At 34.5% G+C, this 12,048-nt stretch overlaps 2 protein-coding genes across 2 annotated transcripts; both read right to left on the bottom strand.

Moving 5' to 3' along the window:
* Positions 1 to 4,847: 4,847 nt before the first annotated feature.
* Positions 4,848 to 5,708, bottom strand: LOC134234432 (uncharacterized). Its single transcript, XM_062716495.1, has one exon. The coding sequence runs from the start codon at positions 5,706 to 5,708 to the stop codon at positions 4,848 to 4,850; it is 861 nt and encodes a 286-aa protein (XP_062572479.1).
* A 1,745-nt stretch (positions 5,709 to 7,453) lies between these two features.
* On the bottom strand, positions 7,454 to 8,554 carry LOC134234425 (craniofacial development protein 2-like). The gene is made up of 2 exons (XM_062716487.1): positions 7,826 to 8,554; positions 7,454 to 7,666 (listed from the first exon to the last, which is right to left on the bottom strand). The coding sequence occupies exons 1-2, from the start codon at positions 8,552 to 8,554 to the stop codon at positions 7,454 to 7,456; spliced, it is 942 nt and encodes a 313-aa protein (XP_062572471.1).
* Positions 8,555 to 12,048: the final 3,494 nt, after the last annotated feature.

The following is a 12,048-nucleotide window of genomic DNA, read 5'->3' as shown; positions in this document are numbered from 1 at the left end:
TCATGCCGCTTGACTGACAGTTGGTTTAGTTCATTTTCTGGGAAGGGTGTCGTGCAAATTGGCGAAGTTCGTTTAATTCGTTTTTTGTCTATCGAATTATCCGTGCAAGTTGCCAGTGAGTGCAACTCGAATTAACATATTTGATACAAATCACAAGAAAACTACCTCTTACAAATGAAATGCAGAGGTAAATATTGATTTTTCCAAAAAATCCCGAGGCATATGAAAGAATAACTACATGGAATCGTCGAGATAAAAGTTTTCTTTGATCTTTAAATAACCGTACTTTCCTTTATGGTTATTATACAGAGTGTTAGGTCGGCTGTTGGGTGTCTTTGATCTAAAAGATTGAAAAGAAGAAATTTTGATAAAAGTTTGAATAACATTTAACGGCAAGTATATAAAGAATAAATCTATATCTAAAACAGGCTTTGGACCAGTGTTTAGAGGAGAGAACGACTTTGGAGAGAGAGAGAGAGAGAGAGAGAGAGAGAGAGAGAGAGAGAGAGAGAGAGAGAGAGAGAATGAATCGTTTACGCCATCAGATTGAAAAAAAAAAACAGGAAACAAGAAAGACAGGGACTGTTGTATAATTTCTTTAAAAAAGACGGTGTAACGTACAGTAAGCAGATTTGAGAAATAAATATGTACTTTGTATTACTATAATAGATTTCTCCAGAACTTCTTTTTTTTTTTTAATTCGAAGAGATGATAAAGTTTGTAGGGGGCAAGGGGTAGCCTTATAGTAAAAATTTTTATTCTAAATTTAAATAAAAAAAATTAAAGAAAAATAATGTTAACCTTTAGCAGAAATACTACACTTTAAGGATATCTGATCCACAGCCAGGAGGGATAACTCTAACTATTAATAATTAAATTAAAGAAGTCTCCAATTGAAGCTTGAAATTGAGATCTTTGTATGATTAAGTCTTAGAATATCTCAATGCAAATTGATTCATAATTTTAAAATGCCAGTGTAAAAAAAAAGTTAACTACCTTTAATTCAAGGTACTGTAATAAGGGGAGGGGTCTTCTACTGAAATCGGACTCCAAAGAATTGTCATATTTTAAAACAAAATTGGAAATAAATAAAATTGCCATCTTTATGTTTTACACATACAAATTTACACATGTATTATTGATAAATACAATGTTTTACTTGTAAATAATATGCACTCAAAGGAGAATGCGAAAATTGATTCATTTGCAAATAAGGTGCTTAAGAGTATAGAAATGCGCAATATAATTGTCTAATAAAACATGTCAAGAAATGTCAGGTAAGCATTTCAATATCTTGAAATGAAATGTTATCTATATGTTAAATAAAACACGTATATATTGTATTACTCTTTTATGAAATATATGATGATAACGAGCAGTATTCGATCTCAGAATTAAGTCCATTAAACAATACAAAATTGGACTAGAGCAAAACATATAGCTAAAACAACAGAGGTGGAATCAGGTACCATGGAGGAGTGAATATCCCCTGCTGACCGGTCACACCCGCTTTGCGATCTTATAAAGTGTACAGATAAATCCGTCGACAATTCCATGAGTATATAAAGATCTAATAATATAGATATGACTAACGTCAGTAAGCATATGACTTAATGATAAATCGTATTTACTGACAAGGTCATTGTGTCGACCACAGAACTTACAAAATGACCACTTTAAACAAGACTGTTGACATTCTTGTTTCAGCAACTTGTTTGTCAATAATTTATCTCATTTTAGACATTGTTCATAAGTAGAGCATGTTCTTGCGTATCGAATCAACTGCAAGACCCAGTATGAAAGTGATGAAGGTATTCTCCGCATAAGTAAAGAAGTCGACGATTGAAAAGTTAAAGTCACCATGTTTTTAATAACGCTTGGTTATAGCATAATCATTCACGTTTTCCCCTAGTAAATTATCTATGAAAATATGAAACAGATATTTCAGCCTTTGTGGTATCTTTTATTTCAAGCTCACCGGGATTTAACGTATCAACATAAGAATGCGTGGAAATAGCCTTTGTCAATCGACAATGCGTCGTCGATATCTATAAATGTCGAGTTGAAGGCCACAGCAATTAACTTTTTTTTGTTCGCGTATAAGATTTTGGACAAATTCTGCTTCATACAAATACAAAAATAAGTATGCTAATAACGGAATGCAATTGGTTCCCATGGGAATTCCAATAGATTGTTGGAAGACCGGGTCTCCAAAAAACACAGAGATATTGTCAATCAGAAACTCAAGCATCTTTTAAATATCAACTTCAGAGTACTTGTGTGTACAATCAGAATGCTTTAACAAAATAATTTTGCAAATGACCTATAACAAGATAAGTAAAGATTCTTTGCAAGTTTCATTTTTACTGGAAAAGCCGCCGCCAATTATGTCAAAAAGCCTGGACTTTATTATATATCGTGCATGGGAAAGGGTATAACGTTGAAAAGTAGAAAATTTTTATGCTGTTAATATTGGTAAAATTTTGTGATTTCAAATTTTCCAAAAGTCTCTTGGTATTTTGAAGTCCACGTCTAATAAATAAAAAAAAATCAATTCAATACATGTCATAAACTGTTTCATATCCTGTATCAACCTGAGATTTCAACATCAATTCGAACTTTATACCAGTATTAAAAATTGAAGTTTATTTCTTTTTAAAATAAATTTGTCTATAATCATTCTTTTCTAAATAGGTATGTTGCTTGTCGGAAATTTCATCTATAATAGTGTATTTGTTTGTTGTTTTTTTTTTAAATAAAAAATTATATTCGCTACTTTAGAGCAGGCTCTGGGTACAATCAATTTTTAAACTGATGCAGTCCCTTCACAAATAAATTGATACTACAGGGATTTCAATAATCTCGTTTAAAGTCAACATTTAACAAATATATTATGGTCGTTACAATGGCCTTATTACTAGCAAACATAACCTATTACTGGATTTTATTTTGGCTGATTGTTGTTTGGAATTTGTTGATTTTTTAAATGAAACATATAGAAATAACGAACAGTATTCAAGATCAAAAGTTCATAAAACAATACAAAATAGGAACAGAGTAAACACGGACATCCAAAACATCAGAGATGGGATCAGGTACCATGAAGGAGTTAGCATCCCCTGCCGATCGGTCACACCCGTCGTGTGCTCCTTGTCATGATCGGGAAATAACGGAAATATCTGACTACTTGATCCATACATACGTGTAGAACTAACGATGGGTGTAAACGCCTCAACAGGGGATGCTTATTCCTCCTAGACACACCTGTTTCCACTTCTGGAATTTCCGGGTCCCTGTTTACAGAATTATATTGTCTGTAGATTTTTAGGATTGATCGCGGTTCGAGACCAGGTATTTCTACAATTTGTTGGAATCCCATGAGTACAAATTGCTATTTATTAGAATGTTATTAGAAGACCTATCTTATCAAAAATGTCGTTTCCCACATAAAGAATTTGCCTCAACAAATATACCAGTGCATGTGAAAAGTCCAAACACCAATCATTCAAAAGCTATGGCAAAGTTACTTTCTTATCACAAGGAATACACTTGAGAAATATGTCACCCTTAGTACCAATTCTCAAAGGTTATGGTCAATGTTGAAATTTTATTCAAAGTGAGTCAAACACAGTCAAGATATAACATATTTATATCCAAAAGACTTGGTACGGTTTGTTCAAAGTTTTGGCTAATGTTAATGTAAGTTTAATGAATGTTTGCAAAAGTGAGTCAAACTTCATGGTCAAGGTCAAGCAGTCCATATATTGTTGCCCAGTACTTTCGAAGTTTCTCCTGAGGAGTAAAGAAAGAGGCTTGGTTGAACAATTACTAGAACCCGCTATGTATCTTTGTTCGTAAGGATTCTTATGAAATTTCGGAATCCAATATATATATGGTAGTTAAAAATCATTTTGGTTCTTTTAAATACAGTGTATTGTACATTTTGAAATTGTTCAGTTTCAAATTTCTCAAAGAAAATTCTTCAAAAAAAAGTAAAGCAATAGAAGAGGCTCGTGGGGCCTTTTAGGTCACCTTAGTACCGTGGAATTTTTCATCCTGATAAAACCTCTTTAATCAATGTCAAGTTTACGTATCTAATTTGTCCCCATAAAATTCATTAGTAAATGAAACGAGGAACTCTGCAAAATATATATATGGCACTCCCATCTGTTTTTCCATGATATTCTCCGAATCATGCACTTATTTATTCTCTGATTGAATAAAAAATTCAAAGTGTTCATGTCCTTGCATGTCTTTTATTTTTAAATATTAAAAAGATTAATATGTAATCTTTGTCTATCCTTCTCAGTTATACAACTTAAAATGACTTTGAAACTAGCAGCGACTACAGTACTGTAAATTCTAAATAAACGCGAAGAATTTTAAATTTAAAACTTGTAATTTCGCAAGAAACATCACTCACAAAAAAATACGTGCTTATTTTAATGGTACTGAAAGTCATGTAAAATTCCTTGATCGACCACTTCCACTCGATAGTTATTGTTTTGCGACAGTGTTTTAAACCTTATGTGACAATATATGTGAAAATGATAAAAATTTAAATATAGGTAACATATAAAAATTATAACAATTATATTCTAAAAATTAAAGAAAAGTCGAGAAAATTCGGATCAGCCAACATCCATTTTAGTTAAATTATGTAAATTTGGTAATATCCTCCTATAGGCACTTTATGGTAGTATCTTTTTATGCAAAAAGAAAAACATTCAATCTTATGCAACACAAGTAAGGATCGCATAATTGGTAATAGTAATTTTTCATTACAGTATTAACGTCCAGGAAAAGAATAATGACCTTGGCCTGACCTTGTCTCTAATATACTTACTTTACTTATTCCTCTTCGTGTTTTGAGAACATAAGGCTTGCACCGAGGACCTCCATCTTTGTCTGTCTGCTGCCATTGTCTGTACAGTGCCCCAAGTCCACACCTGATCATTCATTTCCTTTTCAACCGATCGTCGCCATGTCTCCTTTGGTCGCCCTCTGTTTCTCTTTCCTGGTGGAGTCCATCTTAGGGCTACCCTTGGTATTTTTGATGGTTTCAACCTCATCACATGGCCAATCCATTTCCATTGTCTTTCTTTAATCTGGTCAGATATAGCAGCTGTGTTGCGCAGTGTTCTTTCATACAGCTCCTCATTGGTGATCTTGTTTGGCCAGAATATCTTGGGTATTCTATGGAGACATCTTGTTTGGAAGGTATCCAGTTTTTGCGAGATGTTCTTTGTCACCTTCCATGACTCAGATCCATAGAGAAGGACTCCAATGACATTTGTTTTGAATATCCTTAGTTTTGGTTTTGGATCTGATAATTGAGGATTTTCAGATGTTTCAAAGATGTCACGGGCTTTTGAAATTCTATTTTCTACATCCATGGTGGAATCTCCATTGGCTGTGATCTTATTTCCAAGGTATATAAAATTGTCTCCTTCTTCTATTCTGTTGTTGTTTGCTGTGACTTCTTTATCTATCTTTGTATTTATCTTCATTAACTTTGTTTTGTTTACATTCATCTTACCGGTAAGTCCAATTTGTCTGCCATACTTGACCAGGTCATCAGTTTTGCTTTGAATATTTTTGTATCCCTGTAATAGTAGAGCAATATCATCTGCAAAGATAAGATCTTCTAGTGACTGTTGAAATGTCCAGGATATTCCTCTACTGGTTTGACTGGTAGTAATTTTCATAACCCAGTCTATGCAGAAACTAAACAGCAGTAGTGAAAGCGGACATCCCTGTCATCTCCCGGTTTGGATTGGGAAGCTGTCTGTTAGTTCTGTGCCACATATCACCTTTGCCTGGAAGTCCTTGTATAGCATCTGAATGATGGATATGATCTTTTTTTTTTGTTTTTTTTTTATTTCCACAATACAACTTTCAAATAGCATTATATTTACAAAATCATTGTGGGTTTTTATTAAACATTCACTCACTGATTCTTCCACCTCACTCATCCATTTCAGTATCACCTATTTATGAATTGTACAAAAAGATGATTCAATATACATATACATATATTATATATGCATGTTTATATATTACACTGTGTTTACTATCACTATAAGTATATTTATAAAAAAGAGAGAAAAAATACAAACAAACAAAAGTAAAAGTTACAGTGTCCTTTTATGAATATCATATAAAGCTAATCATTTATCAAATAGATTGTCTAACAACTGCCATCTCTTTTTAAACTGGGTGTCTTCCATATTTAATGCAAACAAGTATTTTTCAAAATTATAGTATTTATATATTACATTTTTTACTTCGTTAAATATCAAAGGTTTACAGTTTCTAAAATTTTTGATATATATACTGTTTTACAAGCAATATAATGACATTTAAAGATGTGTTTTCTTTGCCAGAAATACCTAATATAACAGAAATTGGGTCTAAGTTAATATTTTTTCCAGTTTTCTGTAAAATCCATTCTTCTAAACAATCCCATATTCCCTTAACAGGAAGACAGTAATAAAAAAGATGCTTCAAAGTTTCCTGTTTCCTGCTCAAGATTACAGACAGAGCACAATGGATTATCTTTAATTTTAGATAAAAACAACAATTTACAGGTTCCAAGAATGGATATGATCTTGTTAGGGATGCCATAATGTCTGAGGATCATCCATAAAGCAGGACGATGTATACTGTCAAATGCTTTGGCAAAGTCGATGAAATTGGCATACAACGTAGCATTCCATACAATGCTTTGTTCTAAAATTTGCCTCAAGGAAAATATCTGGTCAGTGCATGATTTTCCTTTTCTAAATCCAGCTTGTTCTTTACCAAGGTATGGGTCTACCACTGAGGCCATTCTGTTTAAGATGACTCTGCTTAAGACTTTGCTGGTAACTGAAAACAACATCACCCCTCTCCAATTATTTGTGTTAGCTAGGTCACCTTTCTTGGGCAGCTTCACAATGAGACAAACCTTCCAATCATCTGTCTGCCAAATAGTTTGCAGGATATCTGTGAGAAGTCTGGGTGTTAATACTTCCTCAGATTTTAACATTTCTGCATGTACTTGATCGATCCCTGGGGCTTTCCCATTCTTAAGAAGTTTGATGGCATGTTTTACTTCCTCAATTGTTGGTGTGTTGGTATCGATGTCCAAAGTGTCTATAGCTTCAATAATTTCAGCATGTTCTGTTGATGGACATTCCTGGTTTAATACCCTTTCAAAATGCTCTTTCCAACAGGTAAGCTCTTCTTCTAAACTAGAGGCCAATACTCCATCTTGTTTTCGCACTGGTGTATCTGTACTTTTAAATCCTCCACTCAGAGTTTTTGTAATGCGATATAATGTCCCCATGTCTTGTTTTGAGGCAGCATTTTCTGCATCTTGCGCAAGCTTGTGAACGTAATCTTTCTTGTCCTTTCGTGCATTTTTCTTAACTTTCTTGTCTTGTATTATGTATGTTTCTTTTAGTTGAACTTATAGCCTAGCTGACTTGGCTGTTAGTATTTTCTTCTTTGTTTTGCATCTTAGTTCCACCATTTCCCAGGTCTTAGATGATATCAATTCTTCCTTCTTCTTCTTTTTCAAGCCCAGTGTTTTCTTTCCTGCTTCAACAAGTGCGGTGTTAAATTGTTCAATACTGAGTTCTTGTTCATCTTTTAGGATGGTAAATCGGTTTTTAACCTCCAGCTGAAATGATTTCATGAGTGCAGGATCTTTGAGTTTGCTCACATCCACTTGAGGTGACCGTTGTTTCCCTTCCTTTATCTTTCTCAATTTCAATTTCAGCTTTACTAGGACAAGAGTGTACATCAGCCCCTCTCAATGCCCTTACACCCTGCAGTGTACCTCTCCTCCTTTTATTAATCTGTACATGGTCAATTTGATTTTGTGTGTGACCATCTGGTGAAGTCCATGTTTGTTTATGGATGTTTTTGTGCTGGAAGATGGTGCCTCCAATAGCTTATTTTCTAGGCAGAAATCTACTAGTCTACTACCATTGTTGTTAATCACATCACATCCATGTTTTCCCATAATGGATTCTTTTCCTTCATTGTTGGTTCCAATTTTCGCATTCAGATCACCACGTATGATGAGTACATCATGAACTGGTGTTTCCTCCACAGCTCTCTGCAGTTCTTCATAGAAAGAATTCTTTTCTTCTTCTTTGTCTTCTGTAGGCGAGTAGCAGACTATAACTGTCAGTTTAGCAAATTTTGAATGGAATCGTGTAGAAAGAAGTCTGTCGTTGTATGGGTTCCAACCTAACATGCACTTTCCTAGCTTCCTATTGAGTATTAAGCCTACATCACTGCTGTGCTGTTCGTCGCTTCTTCCCAAGTACAGTATCTGATGACCAGTGGCAAGTTTGCGAGTCCCGTTTCCTGTCCGTCTAGTTTCACATATACCTAGCATTTGGATGTCGTACCTGTCCATTTCTTTTAAGACTTGGGCCAATTTTCCTGTCTGGTAGAGGGTGCGGACATTCCAGCAACCAACTCTACATACTTCTTTAGGGTGAAGGATGTTCACTATCTGGGTGTCAGTTTCCTGCTGGGTTTGACTGCCATCCTTCATGTGCTCAGTTTCCTGAATAGTTTCAATCCTTCCAGTGGTAAAATTTTCCTCGGCTTTGGTTTCTGTAGCTGTTGATTTTTTTACATGTCAGGGTTGCTCACCCTGAGCAAAACCCCCTGTACTCGGAGGACTAGTGGTTTTCTGTCAGGGTTTTTCTTCCCCTAGGTCACAAGTTCCAGTTATTTAAAGGCGCCGAAAACTCGCCTTTCGCCACTGTCACTCAGCTACCTTAGCATTTCCAGGGCCACCAAAACGTGGAGGTGTGACATGTGACTTGCTGGCAGAACCTTTTTGAGACGGTGGGCATTAACTCGAAGTTCTATTGGGGAATCTCCGTGACCAAAGAAACACCCCTCGAGACCCTCACCAGCATTTGACCCCAATATCTCTAATATAAGACGGTCAAATTTAATTTCACTGAAACCATCACTTAGTGATGTTGTCTTCTTGATCTGTGAAAATTTCATTATTTTTTAAATACAAAAAACACGAGAAGAATCCTACCTTAAGGTCAAGATCTAGTAAATAACTTTAGACTAATTTTTTGGTGCTAGATCCATTATGACGTCATAATCAATTTCAATTTTCTTTTTCCTGTACTTTACGGCTTTAGCAGAATTATGTAGAAAATAGGGTATTTTCATGTCATTCAATTTGAAATCATGAAAAGTAAACCGGAAACCTATATTAAATTTGATAATAATTTAAAGAAGAGGCCATGAACATACTAATTACCGTTTTCTGAGAGACTGTAGGCAATCTGGATACATTTCCTTTGCCGAATACGAAAAAAACTCCCACATTCATGACTGGTTTTCTTAATTTTTCATTGAAAATGACAGTTTAAAATACAGTTTTTCATCTTGTTTACCTACAAAATATGCCCCGAAACACCTTATTTGACCAAGCTAAAGTTGTAAAGCATCAATAAAGGAATTTATTTCTCAATTTTGATAAATCTGTAGGCACCTTTCATTTACTAGATCTTGACCTTAAGTGGAGAAAATCTATTTTTTTCTTGCTACGCAAACCGTTTAAAATGTACGAGGAAATATTACTCATCCTAGCCTGTTCATAAGTTTTCAAACTCGTTTTCTAATCCTGTTTTATGTAATCTCGTAAATTGGAGAGTCATTTGTCGGGGAAAGAAAATTGACAAGGGAAAGTCCCTCTACTCCTTTTCATAAAATAAAATTTTTAAGTTTGAGCATGTTAATTAGTATTTTTTTTGGAATGAGTTTTTAATAAAAATAAAATTGATGTATACATGAAGTATTTTTTTTTTCATAATAGAGATGTTTAGCAAACCAACGTGTACGCGTACGTGTACGTGTAGCACCAGAAATATGTGCATTACGTCATCACTTTTGCTAATGACGAATTTCTACACGTATCCTCTTACGCAGGTTACGTGTAGATTGCCAAGTACACGTAAGTCCAAACTTGTAGCTTATAATTCTTTAACTGTTGTTTATTTTTCAAAAAGTCTGCTTTTTTCTAAAACCTGAATATTTATTGCAAAAACTGATTAAAAGAACTGAACGTCAAAAATTTATAGGGAGTTAAAATCAAACATCTAGATTTTCGAAACATGCTTTGACCGATTAAAAATATAAGAGCTCTGTTTGAAATGCTTCTTATAAGTACATGCATATAGTTATGTAGAAAGGTGATATACATATTAAAATTATTGCTTTTTTGGATGATTTTAAAATGTAAACCACTTTTACATTTAAAACACTTACACGTACAAGTACAGTTTATACTTTGCTAAACAAGAAAAAATTGTTAACGTGTACGTGTAATTCTAACTTGTAGTTTACACGTACATGTACAGTACAAGTGAGCTTGCTAAACCTCTCTATTATGTGCTATACGTTAACTCTCTCTGTATGTTTTTTCTCATGTATAACTAATCTGATGAGACAGTTGAAATAAAGAAACTTGAAAACTTGGGACTTGAAGCTTGTTTAAAATATTCAAAGTATGACGTACATTTGTTATACTGAGTTGTTGTAACCCCCACCCCCTTTTTTGAAAAACCCTTCACTTTAACATCTGATTAAAAGAGAGATTTATCTGAGCAATAAGGAGATAGAACTTTTTTTTAAATCTATGTATGAATTGATTGAATATTCTACGTGGATTGAACTGCCCAGTGACAACCGAGCCTGAGAGAGTCGGGAGACAAGAGTACTAGGTTTACCGCTGGCCATAAACAAAAACAGTTATGGCGGTCACTCCTCCATGTCGCAATGTGCATATGCAACCAGTTAATAGCCCCTAAACAGAGAAGAAGCATCTTTAGTAACACATTTCGTGTATTCAGTCAGCTAACTGAAGTTTTAGGTTACACTCCAAGCTCAAGTGATTGCTTGTCAAAGTATGTTTGCTGTTACTGTTTTGCTAAGTTGAATAACCTGGCAAAAGTCGATTACAACATCGAGCATTATCTTGATGTTTTGAAAAGAAAGAGACTCAGTCTTATCAACGACCTCAAATCTAGATCCCAGCAGCAGTCGTCGCTTACGCTCCATACTTTACAAACTGTCGCAAATATTCTTCGAACTGATCATTCTGGACAGTCCAGCTCTATTGTACTAGTGAAACCAGAACATATTAAAAAATCCTTTAATCGCAGGAGTGTCCGAAAGTCCGGAAAATTCCACACTACAGCATATAAGAAAATTGCTCCTAAGCAACAAACGGACACTGCTGTAACAGAGCCAGAAAATAGCACAAAAGTCACGGAAGTCAAAGTCAATTTTACCCTGTTCACACCTGATAAAATAAAAGTGAGTGAAGATCGATTTTAGCATATAGAAATGTACATATAGATGTTATGTTTCATCATCAACTGAAGCATTCATACTGACATAGGCATTCCCAAGCTATTAGAACAGTTTCTACACTCTTTTCTGAATGATCAGTATTGACTCACAACGTCATACAGTGGGATTTGAACCTGGATCAATCCGTACTCTGCAACTCTTGGGCAAAGTTAACACTCTAACCACTGTGCCACATAAATTAATTATAGAAAATTAATTTAAAAATCATGCTTAGTACATGAATTGGACCCCATAGCAGATGAATCCAGGGTTCTTCAAAAAAGGGGACTCAAAAAGTTGGGGAAGGGGCCCAGGGAGTGAAGCCCCTAGCAACTCTCAGGTTTTATGGAAATCAAAATCCACCAATGAGATTTTAGCAGAAAATGCTAAAATTCATTTGTTTGTGATAAATTTAAATTTGTTTTCCTTACATGTTTAACCCACACTCCACTAACACAAAATCCCAGATTTACCTCCAGAATGCAACAAACATTTTTTTTTTAATGAACCGTTAGTTTTATGTAGCTTGAACTTTAATATTGGATAAAGTGTAGTCTTCAGTATTTATTTGCAGGAAGAGCTGCTTTAAACCTGTGGATTTTCGCAGACCCTTTAGTTATCACAATGAATGAAACAAAATTTTTACTCTAAGAAATTTTTACT

Source organism: Saccostrea cucullata, unplaced genomic scaffold (assembly GCF_032062105.1).
Source record: "Saccostrea cucullata isolate Sc308-1 unplaced genomic scaffold, CSIRO_AGI_Scuc_v1 ctg1159, whole genome shotgun sequence".
In the NCBI taxonomy this organism is placed as follows: Eukaryota; Metazoa; Mollusca; class Bivalvia; order Ostreida; family Ostreidae; genus Saccostrea; species Saccostrea cuccullata.
Note: the sequence above shows the minus strand (reverse complement) of the source record. Positions and strands in the feature narration are given on the sequence as shown.